At 42.2% G+C, this 21,871-nt stretch overlaps 1 protein-coding gene and 1 long non-coding RNA gene across 4 annotated transcripts in view; both read left to right on the forward strand.

Annotated features, from left to right (window-relative positions):
- Positions 1–78: 78 nt before the first annotated feature.
- LOC107311409 (uncharacterized) lies at positions 79–10,446 on the forward strand. Of its 3 annotated transcripts, none has more exons than XR_004306605.2 (3): positions 79–173; positions 10,126–10,227; positions 10,312–10,446. It is a non-coding gene; the product is annotated as an uncharacterized LOC107311409 (long non-coding RNA). The 3 variants fall into 3 exon arrangements; XR_014944735.1 differs by lacking the exon at positions 79–173 and adding an exon at positions 5,331–5,447; XR_014944734.1 differs by lacking the exon at positions 79–173 and adding an exon at positions 6,834–6,971.
- Positions 10,447–13,162: 2,716 nt separating this feature from the next.
- Positions 13,163–21,871, forward strand: part of NID1 (nidogen 1) — a 34,052-nt gene continuing 25,343 nt past the window's right edge. The window contains exons 1-5 of the mRNA XM_015857894.3: positions 13,163–13,373; positions 17,451–17,750; positions 19,038–19,267; positions 19,579–20,003; positions 20,835–20,984. Coding sequence (XP_015713380.2) covers positions 13,176–13,373; positions 17,451–17,750; positions 19,038–19,267; positions 19,579–20,003; positions 20,835–20,984 — 1,303 coding nt within the window. The 5' untranslated portion in view covers positions 13,163–13,175. The remainder of the gene's footprint in view (positions 13,374–17,450; positions 17,751–19,037; positions 19,268–19,578; positions 20,004–20,834; positions 20,985–21,871) is intronic.

Raw genomic sequence — 21,871 nt, forward strand, 5'->3', positions numbered from 1 at the left:
GTCAGCCCTGGGAGCACAGGTGAAGGCAATTCAGCTGTGTGAGCAGAAGGGGTGGAGCCTGGCTGCATCTCTCTTAGACCTCATTTCATGGCTGGCTGCCACTGGGGAGGATCTCTGGTTGGGGACCTCTTCCTTGAGGAGTTTTCTCTGTGAGCCTAGATTTTTGGAGTCAGGTGAGCATCTTTGCTTTTCTTCTGTAACACCTTTCCATTTTCACTAGTTGATTTGCCTTTACACCGTGTTGATTTTTCCAATTGTAACATGTGGTAACCCAGAGAATTTGTCCTCCATTACGCTGAGAGGCTTTTCGTTCTTTTGAGGTTTCTTGATTTCAGGTTGTATCTCTTCTAGCACCTGGCTTTTGTGGTTTAAATCTTGAGAGCAGAGTCAAGAATTGGTACGCTGTGTGACAAGGTATCAGGTTTCCTGATGAGAGCCAGGGGTCACAAAGCTGAAAAAAAACAACAGATGAGGGACCCCCTCCTAACTACAGAGTAGGTACCTTAAATAGTGCCTGCCCAACACGACAGATATATTAGCCCATAAATTCTGAAATGGTCATTTCTCATTTTTCTCTGGCTTCTGAAAACCTTACACTGGGCACTTTTTGAATGCCACTGCATTGCAGAGAGTGATTACTTAAGCTGCCAATGGGATACTTCTGTTCTTCACTCATCATGGGCTTATCTCCAAGTCACAGACTATGTCACCATCTTTGGGATCCAGCATCTCTGTGCCATTCAATGTTTACTGATGCTGGTGAAAGCCAGACAGAGGGCTGGGAACTAGTGCTCTCAAGAGAAAAAAGGGTTCTTGTGTTGTTAAGCTTTCTCAGTGCTGGGGCACACTAGATTTCATCATTAATCCTGACTCAGACCCTCGTACTCAAAACATATCTAAATAAAGCCCTCATAATAAATCAGGATTTATTATTCTAATCTCATTTAGGTCATACAGTGGCTTACAACAGTACAAATGTAGGGTTCTAACCTATAATCCTTAAGGCAGTCAAAGCTTCCACTTGCTTCCAATGAAGTAACGTCAATGCACCAAGTGCAGGACTTCACTCTCACGTAGTTATTGGAGTAATTAAAGTAGCTTTAAAGCATGAAATCTGTGGTTTGATAACTTCATTTGATACTAGACCAGAGAAACAAATTTCTGGGAGAATTAAACACATTATTCAACAAGTAGAAACTAGAAAGGGACAGAATCCATGAACTAGATGCCTTTGTTTTATGTTGGACTTTTCCCTCTGATAGCTGATTATAAAATGATTTCAGTCTCTTCTGCAGAATTCCCCATTGCACAACATGCAATAAGAGCAGGCTTAATCTCATAGATGTAATCTTCATTCTGTGTTAGTAAGAAGTTTTGAAAACTCTGCAATTTCTGTCCATGCTGTACGTTCTTTGGAGATTAAGAGAAGGCACAACAATCTGCAGAGGTAAGATTAAAAAGTCCTGGAAAACATTTCTTCCTTTTCACTGTTTAAATAGTTCTTCCCAGCCTTCAGTTTCCTGGATGCTTCTATATCTCAGAGGCATTAAGTCTTCAGTAGCTCAAGCAGTAGACACATCCTCCTCTCTGTTAGACTTCAGTACTTCCTCTGCCTTCGGGTTTACCCATTCTTTGCCCCCTCCCATCCCCCTATAGGAAGAACACCTAAAAGAGGAACCATAGAAACTAGGTACTTCTCTGCAGTGGGAATTCCCTTAGATATTTCAGTCAGCTGGGTATCAGGTGACTGGAAAAGAGAGACCAGATGTGGTTTGAAAAAAAGGTGGAGATAGGGCAGTGCTAAGGATTGCTTACTCTTCTGTCTGGCATTTCCTCTCACCTACAACAGCTCTGCAGAGGATAGGGAACTGCTGAACTACTGCTCTGGAATGAGTTACTGCAGGATGAGGCTTCTTTGTTCACTAGTGAAACCATACACAAGGCACCTGCAAGGAGTTGAGAAACATGCAGCTCCAGGGCTGAAACAAGGGAGCAAAGAATGCTTCACAGCTGGTGCATGTTCAACACCTAACAGAGAAGGTTCAGCCAACAGCACCCTCCTGACTCCGTGTGCACTGTATGCAGTATCGCACGTTAATAGGTACGTGCTCGTGCTATTACCCTTCTGCTGCCAGCTGACTTGCACAGCCTGCTGCCATTCACTCTCCCATGACGCTCGTGCAGAACATCTCTGCCCCCAGCAGCGCCTCAAAATGTCGACGCCAGCTCAGCCGGGCCCCAGCGCAGCGTCACCACAGCTCCCCTTAGCGGCAGAGAACCGGCATGTGGCTGAGCGAGGACGTACCTGGGGAGAGAAGGAAGCGTGACCCTGCCCGAGGGCAGCTGGTGCCCTTAGGGTTGTCCACGTGTACTTGCAACATTTGGGGTTATGTAGGAGCGCTGGACCCATAGAAGCAGAGGGCTTGCTTCTGCTCATCATCTGAGAAGGACTGACCAGAGTGAGGCAGGTCACAGCTACTGTTTTTCCCCTCTGTCTCACTGTGTCCTGACAACAGCTGTTTGGGTTGGGTTTTTTTTTTTTGTACTGCCTTTGGAGATGCCCGCTTTCTCCATAAAGCTCTCCTGGAAGTGATACAGAAGCGTTTACAAGCTCCTGCCTTGAGCTGCGTGCAGACAGGCAGCTTCCTGTCCCAACCAGCAGCTCTTCCAAGCTGCTTCTGTTGCAAAGCAGTCGCCAGGATTGCTTCCTTCTTTGCTCTGCTCACTTCTAAAGGGATTAATTTCTTCATCAGTTTTGACTTGGTGGCAGAAACTGAACTGTGTCTCCTCTGCTCTGAAATCATAAAAGTACATGGCAAATAAAGTTGATGGGAGCAGGTTTAACAAAGCATTGCTTTTGTTGGAGGAAGAGTGCCAAGAATATATCATATGTTTCCAAACAGAGCTAATGCTACTCCTAACACAGTAAAAGAAAAGAGGATTTCTCCTCGAGCTGGATGATTGTGCAGACTATTTATGCTTGTTTATACTGTGACAGAACTTTGAATGCATTAGACTTGAGATGGCCCAGCTGGAAAGTTTGGCTCAGTGGGTGGATCAGAGCAGGGAACTGTAGGAGCATGGAAAGAAACCAAGGAAAATGGAATACTGAAAGAAAGAGAAAAGGAGAGTTTGAAGAAGCAGAGCTTCAGATGTTATTGTAGGAACTACATTAAAGAAAATCTCTGCTTGATGGACGGAAGTCCCATGCAGATCTCGCAGCTTTGTACAATTCTCATGAGTGGTTGAAAGATTCCAACATAGCAGAACCTTTGGCTTCTTTTCAGATGTTTCTGTCCTTATATGTTATATTAAGCATCTTTATGTAGTCATAAGAATTATATGAAGTTAACTGCTTAAAACTTAGGAGGTGGTGAAATTAAGGTTGTCAGTGCAAGCCTGATTTGAGCCCCTTTGCAAGTGCTTTTCAGTGTTACCTTCAGTGGCTCTTTCCTCACAGGATCCTTGTTTCGTTCAGTGATGAGAGTGGGGAGTACTGCAAGTGCTCTGGGAGAAACCAGGCTGTTGGGAGTGATGTAGTTGTTTGTAGGGTACAAGATATAAGAGAAGTGTGGGTTGGTAAAACAAAGGTTTGCATAAGGGCACACAAGGTTTTGTGACTATAGGCTATTTGGAATTCTTGGCCTGAGCATCACCTGGGGGATTTCAGGAAGCAGAGGATGAGGAGAGCTGAGGAGCTTTGCAGAGAGAGGGTAGAAGCAGTCCTGTGTGACACACTGTGAAAGCAGCAAGGCCAGAATGCTTTAACAGCTGGGAAGGAGGGCAGGGAGTAGGTACTTACCCTGGACATGCTTCTGTCACCTCCAGCTGTGCTGGCTTTAGTTTATTTTGGAGCAAAATCCAGTGATATAATGGCAGATTTCCAATCCTCTTATGGAACAGACAATGTGCCCTAAAAGGACCTCAGTCATTTTTGCTATTAAAACACTTTAAGAGATGCGTTTCTGTATGGAGCTGTGTTTCCTTTTAACTTTGCCATGCAGAGGATGTCTCATTGGAACTGCTGTCTTTTATTTTTCACATCTTGATGGCTCAGATTTAAAAATAAAGTAAATCTCAAGTAAATATAATGCAGCCATTTGACTAATGAATGTAAAAACATACACAACTCCAGAATACCTTAATGAACAAAACCAAGCAGCTGAATTTGAGTTTGACTATGGGATATTCTGAGGTGTGTCTTCCTTGTGCACAATAAGGAGAGCGGTTGCTTGGGTTGTCTTGTTTTTATTGGAATTTTATGCATATCAAATGGTCTGAAATACTGAGGAAGACAAAAGATAATGATGGTAAGGAACAGTGAACTTAGATATTGCAAGCTCCCAGATGAAGTTGTTGCTGTAAGTGCTATTTAGCATCCAGCTTTTTGGGGAATATACCTTTCTCAGGCACAGAGCATAGTTGATACTGCTTAATAGCTCCATAGCTACGTGCTCCTTCTGTGTTTGACTTCTCACATCGCTGCTCCTGCTTTTAACAAAGCCCATGTCTGTAGCGGCTGGAGGCAGCTGCCGGCCACGCACAGAGACAGAGCGCCCGATCGGTATGTAGAGTAAAAAGCTCTCGTTCTCCAAACTAGCAGGTCTAGCAGCGGCTCCCACCAGCTCGTTTGCTGCATTTACGGCAGAGACCAGCGGAGGGTGCTGCTGTTGCTTCCCAATCTCGGTTGCAGCAGCAAAAAGTTGGTTTGAGTCGGAAGTTTCTCTAACTTTCTATGCGTAAGGCTTGGAAACGTCAGCCCCTGGACTCGATCTGTCATGCGAACTGCTTGCATTTGTCTGAGCTGTTTCTGTGATGAAGTATATCTGCGGAGCTGCAGGATGGGGGGGTTACCTCTTTTAGTATAAATTTGGCTGTGTAGATGCTTCCTTTGTGCAAGCTGTGACTGCTTGGCTGTTCCCAAGCAATCCCCTGCCAACTTAGAAAAGTCACCTTTTAGAGGTTGCAAGATATGCAGTATTAAGTTTCTTATACTGTAGTCCATGCATATTGAAGAGCATTTGCTTGGAGCTCTAATGGTTGACTTCACAGTTGTGGGTCCTCTGATGGGAAAATCATCTGGGACCCTCAGCATCTGCTTCATTATATCTTTGATTCGAGAGAAATACAGTTTGAGCTCCTGCAGTGCTGAGAGCTATTTAACATTCACTGAGTGGATTCTGCAGGCAGAAAAAAGTTATACAAAACTACATGAAGCAGTAGTCAGTCTCAGCAAGAAGTAACTCGCAAATACTCAGCTTAAGTGTCCTATGTGCTGCTGTCTTTTTAATTGGCTCTAACCTGACCTAGATTTTGCTCTTTCTTGTGCCCAAAGAGGACGCCTGCCCCTTTCCTTCTTCAAACCCTTGTCCTTGCTCCTAGCTGGCAGCATTTCCCCCTTCACAGCCAGAGGTGCTCATTTTGATAATTCACTCTCCTTGCTGAAGGTAAGTGAGATCCTCAGTCAGAGAAGAGATATATTTGTGGTTTGGTCATAGAACATGAAGTTAGGTTTGGTCATAGTTTGCTACGTGAAACGTTCCTGATGTCAAGGTGCTATCTGGGAAAGAATAGTTCCAAGTGGAAGCTCAACTCCAATGCTTCTGTATTTGTGCTCTGCTGTCTTTGGAGAGCTGGGTGTTTGAGAAATTCCATGCTGTTGGAAGGGAGATTTGCTGCTGCTGTTGTGTGAAGTCAGCCTGTTTGTTTTACTTCGCTCTGAAACATATTTCCTGTGTTCAAAGTCATGGCGCAATTTGTAGTGATCAGAAACAGCTTGCAGATATTTAAGACCGACCTCTTAATTCTGCCTCACGAAATGGGAACTGCTGCAAAGTGTTCTGTCTTCCTATGCTCACTGAATTGTAATTTATCATATGCCCCTCCGGTCAGGCTGTCAGCTAGCAACATAATTACGTACTCACCTTAAATAAAGCTGTCTCTATAATTTACTTGCAAATTTTTTGCTTATGTCTGCCATGAGATAGCTCCCTAAATTTGTGAACCTGGTGAGCTCTCCTAAGGCTGCTGGGCTTTGGATCCCCACAGAGAGAGTTATTAAGTTGGCATTTGTCTTGGGAAGAAACACGATCTGCTCTGCCTCTGAAAGCTGCTTCTGGTGTCAGGAAACCTCCACTGAGTTTCCTGTCTTCTGGCTCGCCAGGTGGACCAGCTGCGTTCCTTTGTTGCTTTCATTTTTCTGTTTGTGGAGTAATAATGTTACTTAGGTCAAAGGGAGAGGCTTTGAGACCTGACCCAGTAATCATGAAGAGTTCTGCCACTATAAAACTGTGATTGCTGTATGAAAATCTGCTTTGAGCTGAGCTCTGCAGCAGGGAATAAGCTGCAGCAAACAGCTGCATCCAAAATGTTTCTGGATGAGGCAAAGTCCAGCGCCACACACTTCAATGACTGAATTGTACTTATTAACATGGAAGAAGCGGAGGGCAGTAGATTTCCCTCAGGAAGAGCACAATGTATTTGTTTGTTCAAAGGCTGTGGTTCTCTGCTCAGAGGATAAAATTCTCTGCTGGATCAGTTCATCGTTTTAAGGGACTGATACATTAAATATATCTTGTGCACTTATAAAAATTAATGTATTTAATGAGAAAGCAGAGAATTAAGGACCAGATTCAGATAATCTTATTTTAAACAATACTTTCCCTTTTCTAAATCACTCCCTTTATTTTAGTGCCCTTATTCATAAATAAGAATAGCCCATACTGGCAGGACTGGGGTTTGAAAGATTTATGGTGCTGGAAAACATTCAAGTGTTTTTCATGCAGGAAGTTTAAGTGAATCATAAAAGATTTTGCAATTAAAGGAAAGGGCACATGAGTTTCTCTGAGAAAGAACATATGGAATGAGAACTGGTCAATGAGCCATAAAGTGGGTCAGTCCTGGATTCCCTAAAGGTTTATAAAAGCCTGCTTTGGAAAAAGATTGGGAAGGAAGCCGGGGGAGACATAGAGGTACGGAGCTGAAGGCTGCTGGGGGGAGAGGTAGAGAAGGAGGATGTTATGATTGGTTCAGAGAGCTGATGGGGCGTTAAGAATCAAGGAAGACATGACAGTTTTGTGCTGTAAGTAGACCACAGGAGTGTAATGGTTTGCTTTATTTTTGACACGATTCTGAGAAAAATACCAAAATATTTTGTTGTGTGTCTTAGAACTACTGTAGCCTAGCAGAGGTCCCAGGCTAAAGGCTACCTAGTGTGGACACAGCTGGTGAGGTAAGTCTAGGTGTTAGCCTAAGCCTCACTGTGTCCACACTGTTTGGACACAACCAACGCTTGGTACATGGCCTCAGGAATCATGTCCTGTCTTCCTTTTAATTGGGAATATGGACTGCAAGCACAGACTGCTCTCAGCAGCCCTTTGCTGAATAAAAAAAAAAAGAAGAGTTCCTACTCTTGCTTCTGTCCTGTCACTTCTCCAATGAATAAGTTATCACAACAACCTTGCAGATTGCAAATGCTGCCTCCTTTCTCACAGGCAGCATGCTTGTTTCTGTGCACAGCTGCTTAGTGCAGATCCTCGTGTTGTTTTTATTGTACTGTGACACAGCTAGAGTGCTACGTGTTAGGCTAAAACTCTAAACTATGTTTGGGAAGAAAGGAGTGGGCCACTGTTTACATTAGTCTGCAGTTTCCAAGCAGAGTGGACGGCAATTTAAGTCTTTAGGTCAGGAAGAATAAATAGCTGTAATTCATGGAACTACTCCTGTTTTTGAGGGTCTGGACTGCTTCAGGCCAGAGGAGAGTTACAGGCTTTATACAGTTTATTTAAAGAAAAAAAAAAGAGTGAAAAATATTTTTTCAGTATGATAGATGCAATGCATGGTATGTTGCAGCCAGCTATTGGCATTATATTCAACTGATTTAAAACATGACACCTTCATGCACACAAATTAGAATTTTAGGTTAAAAATATACAGTAAATGCTTGATACTACTTATGAAGAGGTTGCTTGTGAGTTCAGTACCCAGTGTTCAGTCTGCCCAAGGATGGATGAATGCTCCTCCATCTGTGCTGGGCTTTCTCACTTTCTCACCTATCTCTACATGTGAAGATGAACTACAATCCAATGTTGAGGCTTTGCTATTACTAAGAACAGGTGTTACACGTGCTAAGTACTTCTTCCCTCAAACAGTCTTTCTGTGCTTATAAAAACCAAATTTATTCAAACTGTTGGCTTTTGCTGTACTATGGCACCATTTACTCCTAGTGAAAATCAGTTTCGGTTTTATTCACAGCTGCTCAAGGTAATATGTCCTCCTCCCTGCTGAGTTTTGCTGCCTTAGGCAATGGATTCCACTGCTAAATAAGTTTCAGAAAGAAGCCCTCTCCCTTCTGAAAGGGATCACCAGGTCACTGTGGAGAAGAATAAATTAAATTTTGTTTTTAACTTGTCATGATTATTTAGACTCACTTGAGAAACCACGTACTCTTAGAATAGCTTGGCTGCCATGAGAAACTGTGCTGGAGTGTCTGAGTTTACTAGCACTTCTGAATGTTCATAGAGAAGCTAAGTACCTTCTGTACTAACCATTTGTCACTGAATTTCCAGCCTCTGCCAGCAACAGAGCAGTGCTTGGCCTCTCTTTCCTTCTTGCTTGCCATCTAGAAGCTCTGCTGCAGGGACTCCATACCACTCCTTTCTTTTTTGTGTCCCACATTCAGCTGAAGTTCATGTTCATTGCAGTGAAAGTAAATGCCCAAGTAAAATACAAGAATAGAAAATTCAGCGATGTTAAATTCGTTTGGATGCAAGTTTAATCTGAAGTAATGGTTTAACAAGAAGTGTGTTATGTCCTCTCTCATCACTAGGCTACAAGGAGGTGATTTTTCCCTGTATTCACCATCTTTGCTCTGAAGCGCGTATTGTGAGATCTGTACAAGGCCAGGTTATTGTTCCTTTAGTTTCAGAGTAGTCAGAAGATAAAGGATACCTTTTCCATATCTGTCTTCCCACCCCATTCAGATTGCTTTTCCACATCCCATCCCATTGTTTAAAAACAACTGTTTGTTCATATTGTAATTATTTTGTTGCGTGGTCTTGCCTTTTGTCTTCCTGACTTCTGTGCATTAGAACAAACTTCAGGTCATTTCTTAGGGTCTGTTTAGAATCTTTTTTTTTTGCACAAAGCTGAACTTTTAGATAATGACAGAACAATAAGACTTGGAATAGTTAGTGATGTGCTGAGAATTTAAATAGAAGGGTAACTAGATAACTTTATAAACTATTCTAACTTTGTTACTACAAAAATTGCTGTATTTTTTTTCCGGATTAGAAAATGCGTTCTTTGGTCAATGGGCTTTAGGATATCAAAAGGATATTTTGATAAAATATCAAAAAGGAAGCAATAGAAATGGTCATGTTTTCCATGTGGCTACATGACAGATAGGAGAACAGTGGGGCTATTTTTATCTAGCCAATTTCTGTTATATTAATATTTTTTTCTATTTTATTTTCCATCTCATTTTTCCTATATTATAGACTGAGATGAAGAAAAGTGTTCATAGATCTGTGTAAGTGTAACCTCACTGCATGATGGGTAACCCTGGAATTGTAAGCATTCCCTCCAAGCAGAGGGCTTAGGTAGGGACGAAGATCCAATATTTCTCCCAAGCTTCTTCCCCCAGTGTGCACAGCTACTCATCTGTGATTGCTATGCATCACTACATCCCAGCTGACTCTCTCTTCTGTACTGACCAGGTCACTGGCCAACTGTCCCATATCCCCCACTGCTGCCCTGCTGCTCTCCAGAACAGGATATGCATTCCCAAGGAAGATTTGTTGCCTTGTAAGATCTCCCAGTGAGAGAATACGAAGGCACTTGATAATCTTTTGAACCCTGCACTGATATAGAGAGTTGCATTTAGTATTACTCATCATGTACATCTCTTCTCGAGCATTTAACAGAGCTTTAGAATTAGTCTCTTTCTGTTTTGCTGGAAAATATATATATATATATTTTTTTTTTAGCAATTGTTCCTAAATCTTGTCACCCCCACAATGATATAGGCTCATTTAGACTTGCAGAGGGAGTCTCATGATCTCCCACTCCAGAGAACAACAACCAATAATGCAAATTCATGATGCTCACTTTGCTGTCTTCCTGCAGGCCTTGCCTTTGTTTGTGACCTGATTCTCATGACCTTCCTTCTTAAAAACGTTCCTTCTCTGCAGACGTCAGTCCTGTTCTTTCCTGACATTATCACAAATGGTCAGTTCCTTCCAGTTTAGTTCTGAATGGTTAATCTGCCTTTTGATGATCCACTCACTAGAATCCTTCCTCGTTTTTGAACAGCTGATGATCGCCATGAGGACCTTGGTCTCTGAGTTCCTTCTTCCAGTCAAGATAACACAGAGGACCTTCCTGCACCCCTCCTCTTTTCACAGATCCTGGGAGGAGATTGGGGTGGTCACATAAGCCATATCTGCAGTCTTCATTTCCACAACTCCTCATATGCAACTGGTGGAAACTTCCAAATATACACATGTGCGTACCTGTTAGCTGCTGTAGTGCCACATCAACATAGCAAACTCAAGTAAAAATATCCTGGGCTGCCTCATTCCAGGATCAAATATAGAATTATTCCTTACAGTATTTTTTATTTTTCTTTTTTGCAATGTAATCAGTCTGGCTATAGTCTATTCAAAGCTTTCTGTTGTTCTGTTTCCACTATGCCTGATATCTGATTCTGCTGAAAATAGACCCTGCGGTAAGGAAACATATTCTGCTCTTTGGTTTCATGCTTTCTTTTTGTTATTTTGATCACTGCTTATCTGCACTCCCCACAACTCACTGATGCAGTTCCTCCCACTGTTTTGCAATGCCCTTCAGATACTGGAAGATGCTTCATATCTTTGATGAGAGATGGAGATCAAATTTTCTCCTCATTATCGTTCAGCCAAATACACAGTTCTGTTCTTTAACGATGCTTTGTATGCCCCTCCTTCAGATCCTCTCATCTTTTATAATGTTTCACTCCAAACCGTGTCCAGTAGTGCACTTTCTGTGAGATCTCTGATTTCCCAAGTGATCTCCAGAAAACTGTTGTCATATCCTTTTAGAAAAGGTCACTTCTGAGTAACTTGATGAAAGCTGCTCATGTACTGCGCAGGAGCTCACTGGCTGCTCTGAGAGCCACATTGCTTTGTCTGCTAGGTCTAGTTCATGATCCACTGATAATGCACTATCAATGGCATTTAAAGGGTATGCTTTGGAAGATTTTGCATGATGGATATTCTGGTGATAAGATATTATTCCATTTTGCCTCTGAAATATTTCTTCCCATCTATATTTCACTGAATTATTTTGCATTCTCCATTCTACTTGGCTATATATATATGTATGTATGTATACTCATTTTTTAAGGCTTTTATTGAAGATACTAAAAAGGAAAACTTAAATAAAATAGTTTTTAGTCTGTAGAGCTGACATTTCTCATTACTCATCACCATGGGAGATGCATACGCAGTAAACTTACTCAACAGAAACACTGCATTCCTCTTAACCTAAAAATAGACTAAACAATCACAATATACTGACTCACGAATGAAGGATTTGCTATATCGTAGCTCTCACTCTGTTTTAAATGCCCAGATGGTTAACTCTAGAGCCTTCAAATCCATTTCAGATTTACTACAAGAAGTTTCTGGCTTTCCAATGGTCCTTTCTCTCCGTATTCTGGATGTTACATTAAGGAACCATATGGATCTGGCAGGAAAACCTCACCCTCAGAATTTCCTTTCTGCGCTTTTATGTTCCTCTGGCTCAGGTTAACTTTTGTTATGAGGAAGAATGGGGTTTAGGAACAATGGGATTTATGTTTTTGTTTTGAGTATATATATAAATGTAGAAGGTGCTGGAGATGTTATAGGCTTTTATTTAGGCTTTCTCTTTGTTATGGAGCTGCATTCCAGAAGCATGGCTTGCCCTTAGCCAGGTACCCCCAAATCCACCAGTTACAAACAGGCAGGCTGTGAATACACAGAGGGGGGCTGCAGGTGAAAGTACAATGTGAACTGGATGGTGAAGAGAAAAAGAAGGCTTCTCCTTGTCCCAAAGCACCGGGCAATGCCTCTCAGCAGCTTCTTCATGAAACACAGCCACGCACTGTTGCCAGTGATGATGAAGAAACCTTCTGTGGCAATGTCACAGCATACACTTTAGACAAGATACATTTCTTACATGCTGCTGTTCTCTAGAAGTGTCTTTGTTTGAAAGCTCTAGGGAAAATGTATGAAATTCATCCATTTTCTGTTGATTCTGGGTGTTTCTCGGGAATAGGACCTGAATGTGAAACAGGAAGACGTTGAGTTTATTTCAATGCCCCATACTTCTTTTTCTGTACAACTCCTGTCATCAGTGAATTTTCATTTACAGAATGGAGGCTTTATTTACATTCTGGAAGAGACTGAAAGGAGACTTTGTCACACCCTACAGCTCCCTGAAAGGAGGTTGTAGTGAGCTAGTGGTCAGCATCCTATCCCAAGCAATATACGATAGGATGAGAGGCAATGGCCTCAAGTTGTACCAGAGAGACATTTGGGTTGAATATTAGGAAATGTTGCTTCTCAGAAAGTGTGGTGAAGGATTGGCATGGGCTGCCTGGAGGAGTGATGGAGTCACTGTCCTTGGAGGTGTTCAGGAAACATATAGACATGGCCCCATTAGTGGGAATGGGGTTGATGGTTGGATTTGGTGATCTTACTGGTCTCTTCTAACCGTGTTAATGATTCTATGCTTTCTGAGTTTTATTTTACAATTGGATGAAGCTCTGGTATGGATGAGGTTAATTTACAAAATGCTTTTCTGTGTGTTTCCTCATTTCCTTCTGGCAATGAGCAGATAGTGCCAAGGTGATTCCAGGTGTGGGGATTCCTAGGTTTGCTTTCTTGTTGTTAACTTGCTCCGTTGCAGTACGTCGGCTGTTGGTGTAGCGTTGGAGGGCACAGCAATTGTCCAACGCAGGAACTCCACCAGCTATGGGACGGGACAGAAGAGCTGGAACTTCAGCTGCAGAGCTTAACGACTTCCCCCAGATCCTGCCCCTCTGGGCCTCGGGGGGTCCTGGGTCTTCTCCCTCCTCTCAGGACCGCCCTCAGCCCGCCCCCTCCCCGCACTTATAGCGGCGAGGCTGCGCCTCCGTGTCGGGAGCCGTCGGTATGGGCGTATGGTCGTGCTGTGCCCCCTGTGCGCTGCTGGCTTTGGCGTTGCCGTTGGCGCTGCCCGCAGAGCTACTGCTGCCGCACGGCGCCGAACGCGGGGATGCGGAGCTGGAGCCCGGGGACGACGCGCGCTCGGCGGCGCTGGAGCTGGGCACGGCGCTGCGCTTCTACGGCTCCGCCGTCCGCTCCCTCTACGTGAGTGCGGGCGGGGGGGGGGGCGAGGTGTTGGCTGCGGGGTACCGAGCTCTAGCTGCCCCCTAGATCCGATCCGTCCGGCCCCGGAGTGGGCGGGTGGCGGGCTGGAGAGCGACGCGTGCGGTGCCCGTCCAGGACGAGCCCCGTCCGCAGGCACGGTCTGTACGTAGGGCCGGGCGGTATCCTGGCTGTGCTCGCGGAGGCTTTGACCCGAGAGTGGGATTGGAAAAGTTGGCTACAGTAATTCGAGTCCGATGGTTGGGACCGATCCTAATGGAGGCGCTTGAGAAACTTGGCACTTTTTAGTTCCTGTGCTTGGAACGTGCAAGACCCCCACGTGGCCGCGGTCATTCAGGGTTGGGTGTAGTTCCCACGTGCTCGAGTCTGTGCCAAAAGATTGAAGGACTCAAGCTGTGCCGGTGTGGAAAAGTGGGTGCTGTGACCTGAGGCTGGCGGTGAAGATGAAGGGTGGATGCACGAGGGTTGCTCAGCCTCCAGTTCATGGCCTCGCTTCCCAAGCTCTTGGCTGGGTCGCTGATTACCCAGCTCACATGGATATGCGCTTTTCAAGGCACAGAGGCGTTCTTGGTAGATAGAGGAGTGACCTGTGTGTCATGCACTGAGACGATAGTAGTGCTGCATCAGATAAGGGACAGAGAGGGGGCAGAGCTCCCACAGGGCAGTACGTTGGGTAACACCACCGGGTTTCCTCAGCTTGGTGATCTCAGTACCGGCCAGTGACTGCCCTGGGATTTGGGGAGCAATGTGGGTGCAGAGACCGTTCCGGAATCAGCTTTTGGGCCCTTTTAGCGTGATTGTGTGGGCCAGATCAGATCAGCAGCGGTGTTTTAGTGTCAGTCTGCATGATAACAGGAGGCTTTTATCTCGTGTTTAGTCTGTCACAAGTATTGCTCAGTGGAAGCACAGTGCAGAATGCGTGGGGGTGGAGAAAGGAGTCTGTGTGTCATGAAAGGTATTGAGCAGCCTTAAGTGCACCCCCAGAGTGCAGTTTTATTGTATGCTGGCAGTGAGTGCTTCCTGAGCTCTGTGATGACATTCAGTAAGCAGATGGTGAATATTACCAAGTTTATAAATTGAAGCTCAGTATAAAGTACATATATACTGTACATTAAAGATGTTTTTCATCAGATTTTGAGTTTTTGCAATGATATACATATTTCTGTATAATTCTGCATGATAAGTTCATGCTTCTTTATTTACAATTTTCATCTTCGGTTGGTTGAAACAGTCACGGATCACTGGATTCTCCCTGTTCCCAGCAGCTGGAGAGCCAAGCTGAGTTACCTCTACATGCAGATAAAAAGGCAAAGACCTCTGAGAAACTATTGTTTGTTATCATTGTGTCATAAAATCCCCGACAACAAAAGCTCCCTTTTCATAGCTGGCAGAGGGAATTTTTATTTAATATAAGTTGAAACATTAGACTTTCACATGCTTTATTATTCTATGCAAGCTCTATAATGCTGAACCCTATCAGTAGCCCATTCAGATCTGTTTGTTCTGATAACACACTTTTGTTCAGACTTTTCCAGTTCCAGTGGAGCTCACAGCTGTGGAAAAGCTGAACGACTGGAGGTGACTTGTTTTTAGGGATGAATCAGAGTCCATTAAGTCAAGCTTGGGGCAGTTTGTTAATTTTTGAGGTGCTTAAGTTAATCATTAGTCACATTTTAATTAGAAAGTCTTACTTATTTAAATCTACCAATGATTCTTTATACAAATAAATTCAATTGCTAAGCTCTTTATTTTTTTTATTTTTTCCTCAGAAATGTTCACATCCATAAAAAGCCTCGGAACTGGACAAGGAAAAAATGCTGTTTGTCTGAAGCATTTTGTGTTACCCACTTTTTCTTTCAGTAGAAGTACTTTGTTGCTTCTTACCTCCTTCTCACTTAATTTCTCAAGACAGGACTGTAATAGACTGTGTTTGATTTGTTCTGCTACAGACCATGAACGTATGTAAGCTATGCGTGTAATCCAGAAGTTTAACATGCTAAAAATAAATCTGTGTTAGTTCCTGTCCATTTAAACAGAATTATACCCTAAAAGGAAAGACGTGCTCTACAGCTGCCCTTTAGGCAACGCCCACCTGGTGCCTTTTTCCCCCTTTTCCTATTGATGGGAATGATCAGAGAATCACAGAACATGTGGGTTGGAGGAGACCTTTGGGGATCACCCATTCCACCCCCCTGCCAAAGCAGTTTCCCCACTGCAGGTTGCAGTTGTGCTTTAATAAAACTCAGTGCTTATTCTAAATTACCTCTCTGCATTCTGGGGTTCATGCTTTAGCATATCAGTGTGAGCTTCAAAGAAATGAAGTTTAAATCGTGTAATTTTGCTCTCTGTGCAAATATATGTATGTGCTGCTAAATGCAAAAACTAAAAACATTTTTTAGTAGTGATGAATATTTTTTTCTCTGCATTCAGATCTCTTCAGAAAGTGCTCAGCCAGTGTATTTATTTTCATTTAATAGCTTGCAAATGTTTTCTTGGTGATAGAGTACTAGCAACCAAACACTCTCCTTAACATTTAGACCTGAACCATCTCTCATTTATAAAGTAGAAATAGAAAATGAGAATGGTCAGTATTTTTGTATCCCCTGAATTACGTTACTTGTTACATTTCCGTTTTTAGCATGTTAGGCAACGAATAGTCAGAGGCATATCCCTTCAGGATGAAAAGAGGGAGACCAAACCTTAGGCCATTTCTTATGGTCTCTCTTTTGTTCAGTGACATTAACTAGTACTAATTGTGTTTTCTCTGAATGCTACTTTAAACGCCACTGTAGATGGGGGACCATGCAGGCTTGGTCTGAATGCACCAAATGTGATGAAGAGCAAGGAGTTTGTATGAAATATTTCAAACACAGGTCATCTCTCCAAAGAGTGGAAGTAGGGATGCTTGCATGCAAAAAGCATAAGCAAGAAGAAAGGAAAATTTTTGACTTAACTCTAAATTTTTGACTTTAAAGGTGGTGCATGTCTCCTTGCTGAAATGTCTTAGCAAGCAGATCTGCATAGGGGTCTTCATCTGAAGGAGAAATTACATAGCTGGGTCAGATTTGGCCATATGTCTCAATATAAGGACTCGGGACCATGAAAGTAAACAGGGAACCAGACTGAAAACAAGCGAAGTAGGAGAGACATCAGGGTATGAGTCATGGATCTGCAGAATTCCTTTTTAAAGGATTTTGTGGATGCATGATGTTTAGACGTGTGGAAAGGAAGACTTAACAAATACTTGAAGGAGATCCACTGAGGATGAGTCAAGGCACAGGGAATCCCTTTGGCTGCATGTGGATGGAGGTTGACTGGAGAAGTGCATCTGGGCCCTTCTTTTCACAGAATCACAGAATTGTAGGGGTTGGAAGGGACCTCCAGAAATCATCGAGTCCAACCCTCCTGCCAAAGTAGGTTCCCTACACCAGGTTGCACAGGTAGGTGTCCAGGAAGGTCTTGAATATCTCCAGAGAAGGAGAGTCCACCACCTCCCTGGGCAGCCTGTTCCAGTGCTCCGTCACCCTCACTGTAAAGAAGTTCTTGCACACATTCATGCAGAACTTCCTATGCTCCAGCTTATGTCCATTTCCCTTTGTCCTGTTTCCACACACAGCTGAGAAGAGTCTGGCCTCTGGTGGTTTATTCTTCTGGGACACACAATGAGTGAGATAAACCTGTGGGAAGTGGCTGGTTTAGCTTCATATCTTGTGGCACTGGCTTTGGGAATTCTGCCCCTTGACACATGCTGTCTGCATGTGTGGCAGTGGCTCTGGAGCCATAAATACCTGTCTGCACACAGGTGTTATGACCTGCCTTGCTATTAGGTCTGTATCTTCAGACCAAGAGTTTCACTTCTATTTAATACCCTTTAGGGGTGTTTGTTTGTTTGTTTCCAAGTAAGAGAAAGCCCTCCACATTGCAGTAGCAGGGCAGTTTTCCTGTAAGGGAATTTACAGAGTATCCCATATATATAAATGTTGTGACCCGAATCACACAGATGTGGGAGACAACCATTATAAACAGCATTAATCTTACAATATCCTTTCTTTTTATTAGGTTACCACAAATGGGATTATTGCAGTGAATGAACCTAAGAATGAAGATAAATATCTTGGCCAATTTCCAGTCAGTTTTGGGGCTATTGCTCCTTTTATGGCTGATCTGGATACAACAGATGGACGTGGAAATGTTTATTACAGAGAAGATTCATCCTCAGATGTCTTACAACTTGCATCAGACTATATCAAAGGGGGGTTTCCTGAAGCTGCTTTTGATCCCAGCAGTGTTGTTATTGTTACCTGGAAGCTTGTGGCTCCATACCAGGGACCCGGAGAAGATATTCCTTTGGAAGAAAAGGTGAATATTAATGAGAGCTCTAAGAATTATTGGACAAGTGTCCAGCTGATTTGTAACACTGTTATCTACTGTTTTGAAGGCTTGAATTCCTTTGTGCTTAAATTAATCCAGCGCAGTTCAGAATGAATTTTTTAGCTGAAAAAGCTGTAACAGAACACAAGCCTCTACAATTTTTCTGTAAGTGTTTTATTCATTCAGAAGAAAGTACTTGAATCTTAATATCTGACTTATTTGTATTCCCTGACATTCTTGTGCTTTAAATATTAATTTTGATGGGATAATAACTGTAATAGTGCGCTATCTCCTGCCTTCCATCTGTGGAATGCAGTCCTTTATGCTTGCATTGTTCAACAGACTCTAAAGTCATTTTGACATCAAACTATCTAAAACCTGATAAAGACTAACAGGAACTTCAGGCTGTGCATCTGTTTTGGAGAGATGACCCTGTATTCAGAAAACCTCATATTGTGTAGCTAGTATTGAATGAAGAAGCAGTTAAGGGATACTCTGTGTATTACTTGCAATCCATTTTCTCTTTCAGAATCATATTAGGTGCTGTTCAGCAGATATCTCATGTAGGTGACTGCATTATAGTTGTCCCAACTGATGGGTCTGCTTGCAATGGATGAAGCTGAGAACATTACCACAACGTGGTAATTTCTTGCACCTAGCTTGACACAACCATTCTTTTCTCAGTAATGACTTTGCACTGCTGTAGCAATGACTAGCTGATGTCTGAGCGACAGTCTTGATGGTTCCCATAGTTTGTAGGAGTTTTTAGATAGCAAAAGGCAATTGCAAAAGCATGAAAGTTGATCTTTTTTTTTATTATTTATTAAATATGCTGTTTACCAATACATTCATGTCAATTTTCTACATCTTTTCAGTTAGTTTAGTGCTTTTAAAAAAATTATTTATTTATTTATTTATTAAGACGACAGTAGAGCATGCAGTGCCTGTAATTGAGCTTAGATGTGTTATGTTGTAGGCAGCCCCTACGTTTGTGTCCTGAGAGATTTAACATACCTTTGGTAGTGCTTTCTGCTTAATGTTTATGCGTGCTGGCTGTAAAACTGCTTCAGCAGAACATAAAGTTGGATAATATTCGTGTTGTGGTTTTTTTTTTTTCCTCCTCGTAAAGTACATGACGCATTCATTATGTGTTATGAAAATTCAAAATGTTGTTTTCATGTTTTTTAAAAAAAATGTTATTTTATTGTCTGTCTTGACTGTTTTTCCATGAGTAAATGGATTTTATATATTTATTTGTTTATTTGTTTCCCACAGAGGAACACATTCCAGGCTGTTCTAGCCTCTTCTGACTCCAGTTCCTATGCTATTTTCCTTTACCCAGAAGATGGTTTGCAGTTCTATAGTGCATACTCAAAGAACGATGATGGAAAGATTCCTGCGATGGTTGGCTTTAGCCAGGCCTCCACAAACTACTACTTCTGGGAAAATCCAGGATCCTACAATGTCATTGCTAATGATGAAGACAGCATTAGAAACTTGCATAAGTATGTTTTTTTGTTTGTTTTAATTAATCAAATAGTTGCATGTTTTTCTGAATTGTATCATGACTCAGAAGGAAATAGTAAGATTCCATTAGCCATTGCATAAGAGATGGCTCAGTCTGCACCTCTGCAGAAAAAAATGCTGTCCAAACTATCAGCAGTGATTTATAGTTGAATACACTGTAGTTGTGTAATGCCATGTAGATAAGGCAATCAGCAATTTGTCCTAATATTTCTAAGCATTTTGTGTAAGATAGGAATTCCACAAAATGTGCATTTGACCATTTTGATTTGGCCTATGCTCTCTTTGATAGAAGCAGCAATGCTGGGAGACAAGGTGTCTGGGTGTTTGAGATTGGTAGCTCATCTGATACTATTGTGCCTGCCAAGGTCAGCGATATTCTGGCAAGCCTAGGGCCCAGTGAAGAAGACCAGGAGTTGACTTCAAAACCATTCAACTTAGACTATGGCTCCACTGAAATAAGACCGCAGTACATCTCCAGTAGCACGGACAGTATAGAAGAGGACCAGCACGCTACATACAGTGTTCCTCAGTTAGCTGTGGAAGACTTTATAACTTCATACCAAGATGTAACAGGAACACCTTCGACTGAATCTTTTTATCGTCATCGAGAATTCCCAACAGCAAAAGCTCCTCCTCGCCAGTTCCCAGCCCAGCAGTTCCCCCCACAGGGACCCCAGGTCATAGATGTGGAAGAATTTGATGAAACTGGTATAGGTAAGGTCTTTTATAAAGCTTGTTTTGTTCTAATACACACAGGCAGCAAAAAGATTCAGATTTTCAGACGTGACATTCTGGGTACCTTTAATGATGTTGTGCTATTCGTTTGGGACAGTTAGCTTGAATGTCACCTCAGACTCATCCTGCCAGTCTCGTAAGATAGTCCTGCAGTCTGACTCACAGGTGAGCATGTTTACAGTGCCTGTGGAACCTGATTTTCTCCTAAGGAAAGCTTCCCATGGGGATAATGGTTTTCCTGAACTTGACACATTCTTAGTAAGAAGTGATTTTTTTCCGTGCCTTTCTTTTTTAAGTTATGATATGATCTTTAATATCTTAAGTAAGTGGTTGTTCCTGGTAAAGATTTCATGATCATTTCTACTGAAGCCTGTTTTTTTTTTCCTCTCACTGATGTGAGTTACTGAATAAAGGCTGAAAATAGTGATTGCTGTAAAAATCGTTGGTTGGCGTTGGGCTTCACTGCCTCAAATTTTACAATGGCAAAATTTGCAATTCTAGGTTGCAAGGAAGTGTTTATAGAAAATTCAAAGTAGCATGACTGACTACCCAGGTATTGTTTATTGAAATAGATGGCTATTTGCATGCAATAATAGGATAAGCCAACTGGGATTACCACGTATTTGGTGCACATTCCTGGGTCCTTTACTGATGTTCTTTGTTCTGAGGTTGAAAAGGCTCCTTTTTGCTTTGGTTTGGAAGCAAGCATAGGTTGAAAAGATTGTGTGCTAGTTTCATCAGGACAGTTTGAATGCTCCGTATTAATAGAGATATAATAAGCATCTAGTATATGTCTGTTGTTTTCTGCAGTGTTCCGCTACCAGACAGACGTCCAACAGACCTGTGCTAACAATCGCCACCAGTGCTCTGTTCATGCCATTTGCAAAGATTACCCCAATGGATTTTGTTGCAGTTGTATTGCTGGATACAAAGGAAATGGCAGACAATGTGTAGCAGAAGGTAACTTTACTGAAATTTGGGTGCATATGCAGTTATTACAGTTGGTGTTATTGAATAAGGCAACCTATTTTCAGTAGTTAAAATAAGACATGGTTGCGTGGTTTTTGAAAGAGTTATCACTAGAGGTGTTTTGAAAGGTACTTTAAATGAGCTATACTTTCTAAGATTGTGGTTTTGTTTTTTAAATGAATCAAACTGGTTTAAGTAGCCGAGTGCATGAATTATGCAACTTAATGTAATTGAAATAATTTGATAGTACAGCATCCCAAGACATAGTTAGAATTAGTTGTGAAGTTACAGTGTTTTAAAATCTGATATGGTCCCCACTCTAGAAGTGGGCTGTCTAAAGGGGATGAACAAATTAACTCTGATTATCAAAGTAAAGAGCATGGCTCCTCTTTGTCTGACTCTTAAGCTTCTTTACTAAGGGGCTAATCTGATGGATTTTTGTTAGATACCCATTTCAACTTTGTTCCTGTGTAAGATCCCATAAAGGAATTTCTTGTGTATACATTTGTAATCCTTGTAGTGACTTGACTCAGAATATAGATGCATTTCAACAGCTGAACTAGCTGACTGCAAACTTGTGTTGTAGAAAGAAGGGAAGCAAAACCTACTATACAGCTTTCAGTTCATAGAACAGTTTTTCAGAGAAAGAAAAGGATTTAAGTTAATGCAACTTGAATTTGTATGCATGTAGAAAACTATATATGGTAAAAAAAATTAGTAAACCAAAGTGATTACTTCTGTATAACACTGACAGTCTTCTAACTAATTTTCTTTGAAGGCTGTTATTCTGATTGCTCTGATCACCTAGTGGTGTTAGGCTTCTAATATGGAATGAGCAAATCTACATTCAGTAGGTATTGATATGAAATGTAATCTTG

Source organism: Coturnix japonica, chromosome 3, assembly GCF_054131305.1.
Source record: "Coturnix japonica strain WE chromosome 3, WE-NBRP24, whole genome shotgun sequence".
Classification (NCBI taxonomy): Eukaryota; Metazoa; Chordata; class Aves; order Galliformes; family Phasianidae; genus Coturnix; species Coturnix japonica.